Source organism: Hylobates moloch, unplaced genomic scaffold, assembly GCF_009828535.3.
Source record: "Hylobates moloch isolate HMO894 unplaced genomic scaffold, HMol_V3 SCAFFOLD_1, whole genome shotgun sequence".
NCBI classification, from domain to species: Eukaryota; Metazoa; Chordata; class Mammalia; order Primates; family Hylobatidae; genus Hylobates; species Hylobates moloch.
Window position 1 is genome coordinate 220194673 of NW_026652276.1, and position 17858 is coordinate 220212530.

Below are 17858 nucleotides of genomic sequence, written 5' to 3' on the forward strand. Positions count from 1 at the left end.
GAACCAACCCAAATGTCCATCAATGATAGACTGGATTAAGAAAATGTGGCACATATATACCATGGAATACTATGCAGCCATAAAAAAGGATGAGTTCATGTCCTTTGTAGGCACATGGATGAATCTGGAAACCAGCATTCTCAGCAAACTATCACAAGGACAAAAAACCAAACATTGCATGTTGTCATTCATAGGTGGGAATTGAACAATGAGAACACTTGGACACAGGAAGGGGAACATCACACACCGGGGCCTGTTGTAGGGTGGAGGAAGGGGGGAGGGACAGCATTAGGAGATATACCTAATGTAAATGATGAGTTAATGGGTGCAGCACACCAACATGGTGCATGTATATACATGTAACAAACATGCACGTTGTGCACATGTACCCTAGAACTTAAAGTAAAAAAAAAAAAAAAGATTAGACAGACAAGGCCCATTATAGAAATCTCTTAGAATACTTTCATAAATGCTCAGGACTGTAGGCAGACACACAAAACTGCAAAGGCATTGCTTCAAGCCACTCCTCACTGTTTCTAAGAGTAGCTGACTGTAGTTAAAATACAACAAGGTCAACAAAATCCAGATGATTCAGTAATATATTGTGAGAGGTGTGAGTAAACTTAAACAATATTCGGGTTTATCTGAAGAAAGCTAAGCTAATAATCAAGATGATATTCTTCTCAACTCCAGTTTTATAAATGGGTTAGATGAAGAATTAGCACTAATAGTGAAAAGACAAAACTCTCGCTGGGCCACTTCTCAAATTCATAATTTGGTCAGTCTTGCTGCCCAGTTGTCTCATAACTGAAGACGAAACTGAGAAGGAGGCCAAACAAAAGAGCAAGGTTAATAAAATTATGAATTTACAGTCGAAAGAAATGTCCACACAATTTGGACCTTCAAAATATCCTTATAAACCCCCAAATAGACCTAACCATACACTTTCAATTAATGCAAAAAGCCTGATCACATTAAAAAGAACTGCCAAAAACGAAAAAGGAAAGAACAACAGGTGGAGGCAGAAAATAAAGAATGGGGGTGCTCCATGGAACTTAAAGAGGCCTTTCCTTTTCTCCTTACACTCTGGGAGAAAAGAAATTGTTTAAAACTCCCCTTACTATTTTCATCCCTCATTCTGTGGAAGCATTGCTAAACTGACATCACACTCAACATTATTTAATGAGTAGACTAGCTTCATAGGAAGTTTCACTTCTTTTAGCTTCTCATGTCACCATCTCTAGATGTAATAAGCTAAATATTGCAACTCTTCTTCCTTCACTTTCAGATGAAACACCACACAATTGCATAACTCTAATTGATAAACTTGTTTTCTCCTAGGACTGATCTGCAAGAGACTTTTCTTACTTAGGCTGATGTTGTTTGGTTTACAGACAGATGTTATTTAAAGGATGAATCTGGAACTTACTGTAAAGGTTTATGCAATAGTGTCTTTAACAGAAGAAATAGAAAGTTCTTATCTTCCAGAAGCCACTTAGATTCGCTTCTGTCTTTGTACCACAACTGGGTATTGAAGATGTCATTTGCCATGTAGAGGCCCTAACCAATTACACACAAAAGGCCCCAAATGACAGCCACATGAATGTCTCATTATTAAATAATGAAGTTACTCTCATGAGAAGACTGTATTACAAAACTGTATCGTTTTAGACATACTCACTGCAGCCCAAGGAGGAACCTGTGCTATGACAGAAACTGAATGCTGTGTTTCTATTCCAGATGAATCAAATAATGTCACCAAATTAATGACTGATTTGAAAAACTCTAATAATTAACCTTTCGGATCCAAAACCCTCTCTAAGCTACTGGTTAAGTAGTTGATTGAGATCTTGGGGAACTTGGTGGCAAAAGCTGTTATGTATTTTAGGAATTACCACAGTTCCTGTTTTGTCTTGCCTTTGTTTGCAGAGCTGTTATGGTATTTATCTGCAATTGGGTCAACACACAGCTGAGAAAATTAGAACAAAGACTACTCAGAGAATTGTTTGATTGAAGAGGCAGCCATGTAGCCTGAATCAGGTTCCAGAACTACTTTCTCTTGTTGCATTATAATACGGACTTGGTCCTTTCCAATTTCCCCTCCTCCCTGGGACGTGACTGCCAGGAAGGGGCCTTCCTAGTGACATGAGGTTTGATCAAATACACGGCCTGAGAATATAATTCTTCTATAATGCTTTCTCTGAAAGCTTTTGAAGAAAAGGGGAAAATGTGAAAAGAAAATTTCAGCACCTTCCAAACGTGTTACGCCAAGGGGAAAAGTTAAGCCCTGTAACCTAAATCACAGAATATGGCTGTTTTTCTTCTCTGGTGCATGACTGTTGCTTCCTGATCTTTGTGTTGATGTTATATATTAACCAGATTTTTTATTCTTTATTCAGACTAAATGACGTTGGAGATAGAGACCCTTATGATTGTTACCTCTTTCCCTTGTGATTGTTACCTCTTTACAATAGAATATTAAACAGCCCCCTTAGAGTGTAATCAATAGTAGTGAATTGAATCTTCTGTGTACCTTAGCCTCATCTCGAAAATGCTGTAATTACGTACAGCACCCCTGTTTTGGCGATATAAACGACCCGCACCTTTCCCTACATCAGGCAACACTGATCACCATTCTTTGCTGTCAGTGGTTCCCGGGATAGCCGCCCTCACACTTTGCACTTGAATAAACTCTTTCAACTGGATCCCTGAGCTTTTTGGTTATTTTAGGCTGACATTAGTTAACTAACAAGATGTTAGTTCTTCAGTCTGTTAATTCTGAGGGGTTGACCAGAGGTCCTGTAAGGTCCCTTCCAACTTTAACATTCCACGATTTCGTGAATTTAAAGACTGTGGTTGCCCCTGTATTAACTGGGTTCAGGAGTAAGATAGATAAATTAAGTCATTCAATCGACAAATATTTATTACAGTTCTCTATTGTGTGTAGGTGTATCTGTGGAAATAGGAAACTGTATTTTGGTGCACTCCTGCCTCCAAATCACAGAACTACAACCCCTTCAACAGAAATTTTCTAAGCTTCCCGCACCAGCCGGAGACCAAGATTCTGCGGTGCACATAGCCAAGGGTTGCTATGGAGTCCAACGCGGCCCAAAACGGAAGTGGTCCCTGAAAATTTATTTCCCAGAAAACTTGCATTTGAAAAACAATGCCATTCCAATTCGCCTTTTCCTAAAGTAAACTCATAAATAGAGACACAACCAAACTTTCGCTATCAGCACAGAGAACGACGCTCTCCTCCCAAGAGGAACCTCTGCTCTTCCGCTGCAGAAGCTGCACGGAACCAAGAAGCCGCGGGCGCTGGTTCTCCAACGAGCTTTTCTCTCATACGTACCAGCCTCCCGGCGGGGTTGCCGTGGAGACAGAGCGTGCTGTGTGGATGCGGCGAAACGCTGAGGAGCGGCCTTTGCTATCTGGAGGGGACTCACAAGACCGACGTCAAGATGGTTAGTGGCTCTGAATAGTGAGGGAGTACTTTGAGTAGGTCCTGAGGCTGGCGATTAGAGGTTCCCAGCACACTTCTGTGTAAAGTCTAGGTGTGTCCGCAGAGGGTAATCACCAGCTCTCCCCGTGTTCCCACGGGGGACAGAGATGCAACTGTAAATACCTCGATGCTTTCTTCCCTCCTGCTTCTCCGTTTACCCAGTCTAAACCACTCGTGGGATGGGAAGCAGAGGAAGGGAAAGCTGAGATGACAGAAGCTGTGCGAAAGCATCTCTAGCCAGGGAAGATAAAGTTAGGAATAGCTTTTTGGTCCTTCCAAAGTATTGGGTGATGGCTCTTCTAGTAGAATACTTGTTACAAAACGAGTTTGAATAGGCTTCCCTGGGGTTCGTTGTTAAGGATTTGACTTATGATTTTTTTTTTTTTTTGAGATGGAGTCTCGCTGTGTCGCCCAGGCTGGAGTGCAGTGGCGTGATCTCGGCTCACTGCAACCTCCGCCTCCAGGTTCAAGCATTTCTTCTGCCTCAGCCTCCCAAGTAGCTGGGACTACAGGCGCGTGCCACCACGCCCGGCTAATTTTTATATTTTTAGTAGAGATGCGGTGTCACCATATTGACCAGGCTGGTCTCAAACTCCTGACCTCGTGATCCGCTGCCTTGGCCTCCCAAAGTGCTGGGATTACAGGTGTGAGCCACTGGGCCCGGCCTTGATTTATAAATTACAGAGCTGTCATTCTCAGTTTAAATCTGATAATCAGAATTGGACCATACAGCTGTCTTTGTTTCTTTTACAGATGCTTTCAAGGGCCAAACCTGCTGTAGGCAGAGGCGTACAGCACACTGACAAAAGAAAGAAGAAAGATAGGAAGATTCCAAAACTAGAGGAGCTACTTTCAAAAAGAGATTTCACTGGAGCTATTACCCTGTTGGAGGTAATGCCCAAAGAACGTTGCTTCTTAGCGTATGAATACCAGACTGTAGATGAATGCTTGGGTGAATGCTGGTTGCTATGCTGTTGAAATAGGTGGGTGCAGGCCGAGCGCGGTGGCTCACGCTTGTAATCCCAGCACTTTGAGAGGCCGAGGCGGGCGGATCACGAGGTCAGGAGATCGAGACCATGGTGAAACCCCGTCTCTACTAAAAAATACAAAAAATTAGCCGGGCGTGGTGGCGGGCGCCTGTAGTCCCAGCTACTCGGAGAGGCTGAGTCAGGAGAATGGCGTGAACCCGGGAGGCGGAGCTTGCAGTGAGCCGAGATTGCGCCACTGCACTCCAGCCTGGGCGACAGAGTCTCGCTCTGTCGCCAAAAAAAAAAAAAAAAAAAAAAAAAAAAAGAGAAATAGGTGGGTGCATTCTGGGGCTTCCTGTACAAATCCCCTGTAAATCTAGTCAGGCACAGATTCCAAATTCCAAGTTAACTATAAACCTGATAAAAAATGAACTAAAAAAACTAAACTTGGCCGGGCGTGGTGGCTCACGCCTGTAATCCCAGCACTTCGGGAGGCGGAGGCGGGCAGATCACGAAGTCAAGAGATCGAGACCATCCTGGCCAACATGGTGAAACCCCGTCTCTATTAAAAATACAAAAATTAGCGGGGCGTGGTGGCACGTGCCTGTAGTCCCAGCTACTCGGGAGGCTGAGGCTGGAGAATCACTTGAACCCGAGAGGCGGAGGTTGCAGTGAGCCAAGATCATGCCGCTGCACTCCAGCCTGGCTACGAGGCAAGACTCTGTCTCAAAACAAAACAAAACAAAACAAAACAAACAAACCAAAAAAACTTATTTCTTGAGGGCCACTTTTGAGTATGTCTAGTTCACCAATGGTGATTACAATCTAAAAATATGAAGGGATATTTAATACAATGTCATTTCACACATTGCTTATCCCAACCCTTGTTCAATGTATGATTTTTTCCTATTATGTGTTCTAAAATTTTGATCAAATTTAAATAATTCTAACATGCTTATGGTTGAAAATATAGCCCCAGAAAATATTTCAAATCTCCAAGGCAGTAGTTCTCACCTTTTAATATACATTGGAATTACCTAGGGTACTTAATAAGATATCGATTCCTGGGCTTCTGCTCTAGGTCTGCAGTGGTGCTCAGGAATCTGCATTTTAAGGTGAGTAGTCTAAGTGCTTCTGATGGAAATGGTCCCAGGAGACTACGCTTTGAAAAACTGCTTTGTGGGAAACACATGTTATAGGAGGGTGAAGGGTTGCACCAAAGAATGAAGAGTTCTGACAGCATGGTCTGGTTTTGTTATGCCACACTCATTTCTCTTAAAATGCTGCTCCATCTATATTACTCTGAATCTACCATTAATAATTGTTATAATTAGGTTTACATATATTTCTCCATCTTCCATGGATAGTTCACTTTCTTTTTTTTTTCTTTTTTCTTTTTTTGAGATGGAGTTTCACTCTTGTCACCCAGGCTAGAGTGCAATGGCGCAACAGCTCACTGCAACCTGTACCTCCCTGGTTCAAGCAATTCTCCTGCCTCAGCCTCCTGAGTAGCTGAGATTAGAAGTGCCTGCCACCATACCTGGCTAATATTTGTATTTTTAGTAGAGATGGGGTTTCACCATGTTGGCCAGGCTGGTCTCAAACTCCTGGCCTCAGGTGATCCACCTGCCTTGGCCTCCCAAAGTGCTGGGCTTACAGGCGTGGGCCACCGCGCCCGGCCTAGTTTGCCTTCTTACTAAGTGCTCTGGCATTGAGCGTGTTGTTTAGCTTTTTGGGCATCAGCTTTCTCATCTTTACAGTGGGGGAGTTGGCATGGAAGAACCTTCTAGTTCTGTGAATCAGTGGACTGAGTGCTATGTATGTATCTATTTTCATCAGTCTGTTTTCCTCTTTTTTCTCTAAGACAGTGACCACATTTTCCTTATTGTATAACACCAGGTTGCCTTTATTTATTTTATTTTATTTTTGAGACAGGGTCTCATTCTGTCACCCAGGCTGGAATGCAGTGGCGTGATGGTGGCTCACTGCAGCCTCAACCTCCCAGGGCTCACACAAGTCTCCCACCTCAGCCTCCCAAGTAGCTGAGACTACAGGCACGTGCCACTGTGCCTGGCTAATTTTCATTTGATTGGCTATTTGTGTGTGTGTGTGGAGACAGGGGTCTCACCATGTTGCCCAGGCTGGTCTTGAACTCCTGGGCTCTACGGATCCTCCTGCTTCTGGCCTCCCAAAATGCTGGGATTACAGGGCCAGGCTGCCTTTAAGTTGGCAGGGAGGCTGTGCTCTTTGCTCACATTCTTAGGTCGTTAGTTGGAGTACCCTGCTGCGTGGGAATGGAAACTGCTATGGTTTGGAGTAAGGAAGTCTCATGGGCTTTCCTGTAGCTCCAGGGAATTCAGGGAAACCTCACATGAGAATTTCTCTAGAATTAATGCACGATACTCAAATTCATAGCATTTGGTATGAGGAGGATTTCTAATGTTGTAGAGTTAGCTACAGGAGTAAATTCTCAGCCGAGACAAGAAAATATCAAAGGGATGTCTTCATCTTGTAATGACTGAGGCACCTGAAGTTCTATAGTGATGCTCCGTAAATATGTGTTGGCTCCCTATTTGATTTACACCCTGCAGAGTGAAAAAAAGCTCATCTTACCATGGAAATTCAGAATTCTCCGTCAAGGTCTCAGTCTTTTCCTCCAAAATAAGGCTCTTCTTTTGTTGGCTGAGGAATTCATAAATATTTGTTCACAATGGACATAAGTGAGGCCAAGTCTTCTGAACATCCTTAACTCTTGTAGGCCTTGTAAGCTAGCCTGCTCAAGGGTAATAGAAAGATTTAATGGCTTGTCCTCAGTGAAAGGTTACAACCTATTAGTAAATATATGCGTGTGTTAATGCAACAGGACTCAAGCGGGAGGTTAAATGCAGTAGAGCATGGAGGGTGACAACACGGGCTTTGGAGTCAGGCATTTCTTTAAGTCCCTGCCAGCACACATGCTGGCCGTGTGGCCTTGAGTTCATGGTTCAGCCTCTCTAACCTTCAGTTATTTGGCTTTAAATATTTTACATAATTCTCTTCCTTATATATCACCCAGAATTGTTAGGCAACTCAAATGCTTTCTGGAGTATAATATCAGTAAATACAGAAAGCCATATATGAAATACTTGAAAATATAAATTTCTGTGACAATTAGAAGATACTTGTCCTGTAGGTATAGGTTTAATTAAACCTCATATTGTCATGTTTCTAATACTTAGATTGCCTGTTGTTCGTCAGTAACCCAACATAGCATTTTTTTTTAAACAGAGAGTTTACTATTCAAAATTTTCATGTTTTTTAAATACATTTTTAACCTGAAGTTCAAACGTCATGTTGGGGAAGAAGAAGAGGATACTAATTTGTGGATTGGATATTGTGCCTTTCATCTGGGTGACTACAAAAGAGCTCTGGAGGTTAGTGTAAAAAAATTTTTTTTCCTAACAGAACTGTGTTTAAAATGTTATTAAACTTTATATTATAATAATACATGTTCATGGTAAAATTCAAACAATGCAGAAGGAAACAAAAAGAAGTTACCTATTTGCATTCCTCAATTATACTTGTTAATGAAGGTAACCACTAACTTTTTAAAAATTTATGGCTTCAGTAATCATCTGATGTTAATATGTTCCATTACAGTAGTTCCCCCTTGTCTATGGTTTTGCTTCCCGAGGTCCATCTGAGTTACCCAAGGTCAATCTCAGTCTAAAAATAGGTGAGTACAGTATAATAAGATATTTTCAGAGAGAGAGAGCAAAAGAGACCACATCCTCATAACTTTTATTACCATATAGTGTTATAGTTCTATTATCCATTATTGGTGTTAATCTCTTATTGTGCCTAGCTTATAAATTAAACTTTATCACAGGTGTGTATGTATAGGAAAAAAACATAATATATATAGGATTCAGTACTATCCAAGATTTCAGGCATCTACTAGGGATCTTTAAACATATCCCCTGTGGGTAAAGGAGGGCTACTGTATATGTACATGTATCTTGTGTACGTTTTACTTTTACATGCATACTAATGAGATTGTACAACATATTGGTATTAGCATTTATTAAGTCAATCTTCAGAACAGGGAAATTAAGCCATTTTGATAAAAACTTTCATGAGTCTTCTCTCAAGAGAATTTCACTTTTCCTTTGCTTGGTTATTTTTAGACATAGGAATGATTATATTTATATTTTTACAAGTAGAATTGTTTTGGGGAAATTGTTTTTCTTGGTCATTGTAAACCCTACTCATCTACAATAATTAATCAATAGGATTATGGATTTACTTTCTTTTTTTTTTTTTTTTTGAGGAGCCTTGCTCTGTCACCCAGGCTCGAATGCAGTGGTGCGATCTTGGCTCACGGCAACCTCCGCCTCCTGGGTTCAAGCAATTCCCCTGCCTCAGCCCCCCGAGTAGCTGGGACTACAGGCATGCGCCACCATGCCCGGCTAAGTTTTTATGTGTTTTAGTAGAGATGGGGTTTCACCATGTTGGCCAGGATGGTCTCGATCTCCTGACCTCGTGATCCACCCGCCTCGGCCTCCCAAAGTGCTGGGATGACAGGCGTGAGCCACTGCGCCCAGCCACATTTCCTACATATTCTCATTCCCAAGATGTAATCTAAGCAAATTTGAAGAACCTTCATAACTAAAATGAAAATATTCAAGGACAGGTAATGAGGAGGCGAGATGAAGAACAAAGGAACAAAGTTGGTGAAGGAAAAGGGAAGATGTGAAAAGGACAGAATAGAGGCTGGTAGTATTAGTAAAAGGCATAGGAGGATAGAAAGAACAACCCACTTGTAGTAAGAAAATGAAATAAAGGCACCTGGGAAAGACTGATAAAAAGTGAGAGTATATGGAAAATGTCACTAACAAAGTGAGTCTTAGAAAGTGTCCTTGGCAGGAAAAACAAAACATTTTAAAAATATGAAGGCCCCCTCAATGCCAAAAAAGCCAGAAAACAATTAGAATGAAATGAAACTTGTAGTGTATTAAAGCCATCAGATTTTAAGAATGTGTGAATTTCTTAAAGGGTATCTTGTATGTCTTTTTAAGTTAGCAGAAATAAAATATTTCAGTTACTTTTTGTTTCTACTGTTTGTTAGTCCCTATCAGTATTAATTGGGGGACAAAAACCACCAAGTATAAGATTATATGGACAATAGCCCTGCAGATGCAGGACTGAGCTTTAGCTTCAGTATTTAACCTTTTCAGGATAGAATAATTGCAGAGTGTGTAGGATTCCCTAAATGTGAAGTTGCTTAATCTCAGTATGAAATCCTATTCCATTATGGAAGAATGGCCCATCAATTGCTTTGCTGCCAAAACGAGATCACTGCTTACTATATATTTCAGGAATACGAAAATGCTACAAAAGAGGAAAATTGTAATTCTGAAGTCTGGGTGAACCTAGCTTGCACCTACTTCTTTCTTGGGATGTATAAACAAGCTGAAGCAGCTGGATTTAAAGGTAAAGGGGCTCTTATATCTGATATTCTTCATTCATAGTTAAGAGTTGTTTTGAAGATTTTAAAACAATGTATTCCTTCTTCTCTTGAGAAAAAAAATTGATATTAGAAAGCTAAAAAAATAGCTTTAATCCTCAAAGAATATTGGATTAGAGTAACTATGTTTAAAGAGAGAGTTAGTGCTATGCCCCACCAGGCTACAGCCAAAAAACAGAAGGACAAAAGAAGAAAAAGGTCCATGTGTCTTTCTTAGGCCCCATCACAGGAGGGTGGGCATGCTGTTGGTGGTAGTTAGGTATAGTTTTGTTCAGGCTCTTATGGCTGTGGACTTTATGGCTGCTTTTCCTGTTTCTAAGTGAGAAACCCAGCAATTTCAGTTTGAAGAATCCAGAAATCATCCCTTCTGCTTTCTTACATATGATATTCATCTCAGGGCGATTGTACTCAAATTTAAAAATAAGAATAAAAGGGAAACATGGTAGAAAAAGTTAAAGATGGCTGGGCGCGGTTGCTCACGCCTATTATCCCAGCACTTTGGGAGGCTAAGGTGGGCAGATCACCTGAGGTGAGGAGTTCGAGACCAGCCTGACCAACATGGAGAAACCCCATCTCTACTAAAAATACAAAAATACAAAAGGTGGTGCATGCCTGTAATCCCAGCTACTCGGGAGGCTGAGGCAGGAGAATCACTTGAACCCGGGAGGTGGAGGTTGCAGTGAGCCCAGATCGCGCCATTGCACTCCAGCCTGGGCAACAAGAGTGAAACTCCACCTCAAAAAAAAAAAAAAAAAAAAAAAAAAAGTTTGTTAAAGTATGAACCAAATTAAGGTCAAGGAAATGCAGAGAAAGTGGGCACTGTAATGTTTGATAGGGAAAAATGTATTCGAGGTAGAATTAATTTATACATATAAAGAATTTCAGCCCAAATTCATGGCAAACATGGAACTTGAAGACTTTTTAATTTTTTTAAAGAGACAGAGTCAGCCGGGCGCAGTGGCTCACGCCTGTAATCCCAGCACTTTGGGAGGCCGAGGCGGGCGGATCACGAGGTCAGGAGATCGAGACCATCCTGGCTAACACGGTGAAACCCCGTCTCTACTAAAAATACAAAAAAATTAGCCGGGTGTGGTGGTGGGCGCCTGTTGTCCCAGCTACTCGGAGAGGCTGAGGCAGGAGAATGGCATGAACCCGGGGAGTGGAGCTTGCAGTGAGCCGAGATTGCGCCACTGCACTCCAACCTGGGCAACAGAACAAGACTCTGAAAAAAAAAAAGACAGGGTCTCACTATGTTGCCCAAGCTGGAGTACAGTGGCTATTCATAGGTCTGAGCATAGCATGCTATAGCTTCAAACTCCTGGGTTCAAGCCATCCTCCAGCCCCAGCCTCCTGAGTAGCTGAGACTACAGACACGCCTGCCACCACGCCCAGCAAAGCCTCTCTTGATTTGCACCCAAATTATTTCATATGTACTAATGTAGTTTTTCCTAATTTAGTTATAAGGTCTTTTATATTACTTACTTTATCTCATATTTCTAGGCTTTATCTGTGCTAAGAACAGTGTTAGACACATATAAGGTGATCGTGGTAGCTATCTCTATTTCCATATTTTTTTTTCTTTCTTATGCATTGAAGTATGACTTTTTCTGTAAAAGAGATAGAATCGGGTATCCAGAGGCCGGGTGCGGTGGCTCACGCTTGTAATCCCAGCACTTTGGGAGGCCAAGGCGGGCGGATCACGAGGTCAGGAGATCGAGACCACGGTGAAACCCCGCCTCTTCTAAAAATACAAAAAAATTAGCCGGGCGTGGTGGCGGGCACCTGTAGTCCCAGCTACTCGGAGAGGCTGAGGCAGGAGAATGGCGTGAACCTGGGAGGCGGAGCTTGCAGTGAGCCGAGATTGCGCCACTGCACCCCAGCCTGGGCGACAGAGCGAGACTCCGTCTCAAAAAAAAAAAAAAAAAAATCGGGTATCCAGAATCAGAAAGTTTTCCAAGAGTGTAAAGGAGATTTGGAACTTAAAAGCTGTTAACATTTTTGCTTGACTGCCTGTTTCAGTATGGCACATAATTATGCTAGAAAATCTGTGGGATAGAGACTGGGCTAGTATTTAGGAAAATATGGCAGTATAATTGTGGAAAAGGAGATATCAGAAGGAATTAACAAAGAATACTGGGACTAAGAGGTGAATGAGAGTGGATTCATACACACATTGAGATGACCGTGGTTGTCTCTTACCACTGTTTGGTTTGGTATATGAACAACACAGAGGCGGGCTGCTACTATAACCCTGTGTGTGGAGTGTTGCGTCGTGGATCACCGTAATAGGATCAGGTAGAACAAGCAGTGGAGAAGAGCAGAATCTTAGCACATTTCTCTTCTAGTTCTTGATGCTGTTTTTGCTACTGCAGGTGGAGACCAGACTCAAACACTATGTATTCTAGCAGAGACATATTAGGATCAGATAAGTAAGGTTTGGGAAGATTCATCCGAGTCTCATTTCATTCCTACAAGTGACTGCTAGACTGTTGAGTTCTTTAATAAGCAGCTTGGATTTTTTTTTCAGCTTCAAAAAGCCGACTCCAAAACCGCCTCCTCTTCCACTTGGCTCACAAGGTATTTATGTTCTCATTTCACATTTTTTTGTTTTAAAAATATTTTTATTTTTCTTCCTTCTTGTTACTAACACTAGTGAGAGATACTTAATTAGAAATTCTTGTTAATGGTTTTGTAGAACAAGTGGAATATAACTGTTAATTGTATAGAGGAGAAATTGATATTTTCTCCTCTATCAATGTTCTTTACCTGCTGAATTTATTCAGAGATGTTAGGTTTTATTTCTCCTTAAGCAACAGTCATATAAGAAGTTTAGACTGGGCATGGTGGCTCACGCCTGTAATCCCAGCACTTTGGGAGGCTGAAGCGGGCAGATAATCTGAAGTCAGGAATTCGAGACCAGCTTGGCCAACATGGTGAAACCATGTGTCTACTAAAAATACAAAAAAAATTAGCTGAGCTTGGTGGCACACGCCTTTAATCCCAGCTACTGGGGAGGCTGAGGGAGGAGAATCACTTGAACCCAGGAGGCGGGGGTTGCAGTGAGCCGAGATCGTGCCACTGCACTCCAGCCTGGGCGACAGAGCGAGACTCTGTCTCAAAAAAAAAAATAAGTTTAGTTTGTGTCAACTATCCTATTATCTCTTAGGAAGCAGACTCAGAGTCTCCTTCTCCTGACTCCTAGAAATAAATATACACTTTTCAGAATTGCTGTATAATTTTGTAAAAATTTTGATAATGATAAAATTATTTTTAAATAATTTTTCAAATTTAAAATTTTAAATAATTGTTTATTTAAAAAATTGTTTTATAGCATTCCACCAAATGCATCATATGTGCCATTATTTATTCAACGTTTCTTAGTTATTTGACTTTTAGATTATTTATAATTTTAAAAATTTATAAAAATGTCATTCTGAACATCCTAGAAATGGACATACCTATTGGATATGAGCAACTTTAAAGCTTTTAATTGATATTGCTAAGTTGTTTTACAGAAAGTTTAATCATCCACAGGCATTATATGAAAATAATTATTTTTGGTACATTTAGAAATTCCACATGGTAATTGTCACTTTGTCTCTTTCTCTTTTTAGTTCTGCTTTACATGTTTTGCAGACTCTGTCATTAAGTGCACACAAACTTAGAATTGCTAGTAGACTATCTAGCAATAATGTCTTCCTAGTAGACTGAAACATATATTATCATGAAATATCTCTCATCTCTAAAAAATTTCTCTTTGTCATATTTGTAAGCTATACTAGCTTTTTTGGGTAGCATTTGCCTATTATATCTCTCATCTATCCTTTTACTTTCTACCTTTCTACGTCCTTAAATTTAAGGTGACTCTTATAAACAGCATATAAATGAGTTTTGTGGGTTTTAAAATCCAGTTAAAATCTTTATTAAAAAAAACACTCTAGTATATAATCCATTTACTTAATGTATTTACAGATACGGTTAGCTTCATAACTGCCATCCTATTATTAGTTCTCTATTTGCCCAGCTGGTCCATGTGGTCTATGTTCCTTTTTCTCTCCTTTCTTGTCTTTTTTTGGATTGATTTTAAAAACTATGTATTTATCCTCAATTTGCTTGCTAGTTATGTACATTCTTAATATTATTTTAGCAGTTACCATATCATGTGTCTTTTGCATATTAAAAAGTTTGATATTGATTAGTACTTTTACCAATTTCTAGAAAATTAAAGGACCTTAGATCATTTAAACTCATTTACTCTCCATCTTATGTGCAAATTTGAAATACATTTGAAGTGTCTATATGTTTCTAATCCCATAAGACTGTTTTATTACTGTTTTATGCAGTTAATATTCATTTATAATTAGCCATATTTATCTTTTCCATTGCTCTTCATTTCTTCTTGCATGTTTGTGCTCCTATCTAAAATCATTTTCCATTTGAGGAATTTCCTTTAATATTTCCTTTAGTGGTGATGAATTCTCTCAGTTTTTGTCTAAACATATTTTTATTTGACTATCTTTTTTAAAGGATTTTTTTCTCAGTGTTGAGTTCTAGGTAGGTAATTATTTTTGCTTAGCATTTTGAAGATATTGCTTTATTGCTTCCTAGGTCCTTGTCTCTACTGAGATGTTAGCCATCAGTCTTATTGTTGCTCCTATGAAGATGTTTTTTTCTGATCATGTTTAAGATTTATACATTGGTTTTTGTTATTAGCACTTTTCCTATAATATTCCCAGATACGGTTTTCTTTGTATTACACTACATCAGGTTCATAGTGCTTGCTCGAGGTCTTTTCTTTTTTTAATTTAGAAAATCCTTGGTCATTGTTACTTCAAATTTTGCTTCTGCTCTATACTCTCTTCTTTCCTTCTAGGCTCCCAGTAATATGTATGTATATAGACCTTTTATTTGTATCACATGTAAACACTTTGTCACATTTTCTGTATATTTCCTGCAGAAATTTATTTTACTAATCATCGTCCTTCAGCTGTGTCTAATCAGCTATTCCATTTATCTATTTCGTTCTTAATTTCAGTTATTGTATTTATTTTTAGAATTTACATTTTATTACTTTTTAAATTTCTAATTTCCAGTTAAAATTTCCTAATTTTAAATTTAATTTCTTAAATATATTGATAACAGTTATTTTTAAAGTCCATGTCTAGTAATTCCAATAGTAGACAGCTGTTTCCTGGTTTTCAGTCAAATTTTCTTATCTCCTGGTTTGCTTGGCAATATTGTGTTTAATGCTGGCTATTGTATATTAAAATATATAGAGATAATTTGAGTCTCTGGATGCTTTTGTCTTCTTCCAGAGAGGATTTAGAATTTACTTTTACTTCTGGCAGGCACATATAAAAGGGGCAAATCAACGATACCTGTCAGAGATTGTAACAATTTAAAGCTGGTCTGTTTCCATTTTACCTCTGTTTCTAGGGTAGCTTTCCAATGGTCCCAACTGATAGCTTGGTGGGCCCCAATCTCTATTTTTTTGTCCATTAAGCCCATAAGACTTCTTGAAGCTCTGCTTAATTTTCAGCAACTCAGCCACCAATTGAGAATTGGTAGGTACCATTAGAGAAAAAATGGTACTAAATATCAGAATCACCTCTTTGCACTTTTGTTCTGCTTGGGATCTTGGTATCTCAAGTCTTCACTCACTTGGTAGCTCTCTGAACCCTTCACACAGATTTTTTTTGTTTGTTTTTTTGAGACAGGATTTCACTCCCCGTCACCCAGGCTGGAGTGCAATGGCGCCATCTCAGCTCACTGTAACCTCTGCCTCCCAGGCTTGAGCAATCCTTGTGCCTCAGCCTCCCAAGTAGCTGAGATTACAAGTGTGCACCGCCATGCCCAGCTAATTTTTTTAGAGACAGGGTTTTACCATGTTGCCCAGGCTGGTCTCAAACTCCTGAGCTCAAGTGATCTGCTCACCTCAGCCTCTCAAAGTGCTGGGACTACAGGTGTGAGCCACTGCCCTGGCCCCTTTTACACAGATTTTTCAGTAGTTTTTAAGATTTTCTAGATGTTCTTGGTGGGAGCACTGCATACTATAAGCTACTCTAATATTATTAGTAGTGAAAGTCTTTGAATTTAAAGAAATATATTTTATCGTGTTTTTCTTCTGATTATAAAAATAATACATGTTCATCATAGTACTTTTAGGAAATAGCAAATTACATACATACAAAAATCAAGATTTCATGTAAGATTGCCACATAGAGCTAACACTGTAATATTTTACTCTCTCTTCTTCCAGTCTTTAAAAAATTTGTATTTTTATGTGTGTATATATATCTATATATTGCCAAATTTGGATCATAGTGTATATTCTGTTTTATAACCAGGCTTTTCACTTAAAAGTGTATCATGAACATTTTTCCATGTAACTAGATAGTCTACAGAAGACAATTCTTTACAGCTAATTCTTTACAGACAAATTTTTAAGCTAATAAGTCATTCTCTGTAACAGGCAGGAGTGAGCAATCTACATATTAAGGGTCACTGTCAAAAATATATCTGTTCTGCCCCATATATAAGCAAAAGGCAACTAATATTTGCAGCAGCCGTCTAACGAAATAAGCATTACAAGGTTGGGATAGAATTCTGACAATCTCAAACAACAACAATGTATAGTAACTGAAGAAAGGATGAAAAAATGTAGAGCAGGAAATTAAAAATTGAGTACACTAGGTTACATGATGAGAAATACATTTTGATTCCCTATTGTCTACCAAGAAGAATGAGATATGAAAGAACAGATTGGCTGGGCACAGTGGTTCATGCCTGTAATCCCAGCATTTTGGGAGGCCGAGGTGGGCAGATCACAAGGTCAGGAGTTTGAGACCAACCTGGCCAACATGGTGAAACCCCATCTCTACTAAAGATACAAAAAATTAGCCGGGCGTGGTGGCGTGCTCCTGTAATCCCAGGGACTTGGGAGGCTGAGGCTGGAGAATTGCTTGAACCTGGGAGGCGGAGGTTGCAGTGAGCCAAGATCGTGCCATTGCACTCCAGCCTGGGGTACAGAGCAAGACTCTGTCTCAAAAAAAAAAAGAAAGAACGGATTAAAAATGTTACCAGGTAATAGTAAAGAGAGTAGACAGAAAAGAAAAAAGGAAAGGGAGAAAATATAAAGAAAAAGAAAAGATAAGGGGAGGGGTCAAATAATATTAACTGTAACCTAAGGGCTTTCCATTGTCATTGTCAAGCTATGCCTCCAGAGGCTATTTCCATTCTTTCTTTGCAGGAGAAATGAAGTAGAAGACAAAGAACCTAAGGGAAATAGGAAGAAGAGAGAGACACAATGGCTAAAGAAGGAAGAGTTAAAATCTCTATCACATAGATATTGATTTCTCTAACAACACTAATAAGAATCTTTACATGTCTTTTTCACTCTCACAATTTTAGTTTAATGATGAGAAAAAATTGATGAGCTTTCATCAAAATCTTCAGGATGTCACAGAAGATCAACTCAGTTTGGCCTCAATCCACTATATGCGATCTCACTACCAAGAAGCTATAGATATATATAAGCGAATACTGCTAGATAACAGGTCTGTGTCCTTTTATGCCTACTCTACATTTCTTTCATTTTGTTAGTTTCTTCTGTAACTAGTTTGAGAATCTAGTGTCCTCTGGATCTAGTACCACTATGTGTTCAAATCTCTTTAGTTGATAATTTGGTGAGATTAAGAATTAGATATTGTCTAAATCAGGCTTTCTCTACCTTTTTGTGCATTGTCACCCTTCTAAAAGACTTTTTCCCCCAATTGCCCTCCCATGAAATTTTAATATACTGATAGATGTATATTAATATATATCCATTTATGTACTATATGTATAACTGTGCTTTACATATAAAATGAGTATGATTTTTTCA

At 39.5% G+C, this 17858-nt stretch overlaps 1 protein-coding gene across 2 annotated transcripts in view; it reads left to right on the forward strand.

Moving 5' to 3' along the window:
* Nucleotides 1-3379: 3379 nt before the first annotated feature.
* IFT56 (intraflagellar transport 56) overlaps nt 3380-17858 on the forward strand; it is a 55003-nt gene continuing 40524 nt past the window's right edge. Inside the window, exons 1-6 of one of the 2 annotated variants that reach the window (XM_032761889.2) lie at nt 3380-3464; nt 4256-4393; nt 7791-7883; nt 9828-9942; nt 12504-12553; nt 17387-17532. In XM_032761889.2, coding sequence (XP_032617780.1) covers nt 3462-3464; nt 4256-4393; nt 7791-7883; nt 9828-9942; nt 12504-12553; nt 17387-17532 — 545 coding nt within the window. In that variant the 5' untranslated portion in view covers nt 3380-3461. Of the gene's footprint in view, nt 3465-4255; nt 4394-7790; nt 7884-8109; nt 8186-9827; nt 9943-12503; nt 12554-17386; nt 17533-17858 lie in introns of those variants that run through there. The other variant, XM_058427101.1, reaches the window with a different exon arrangement.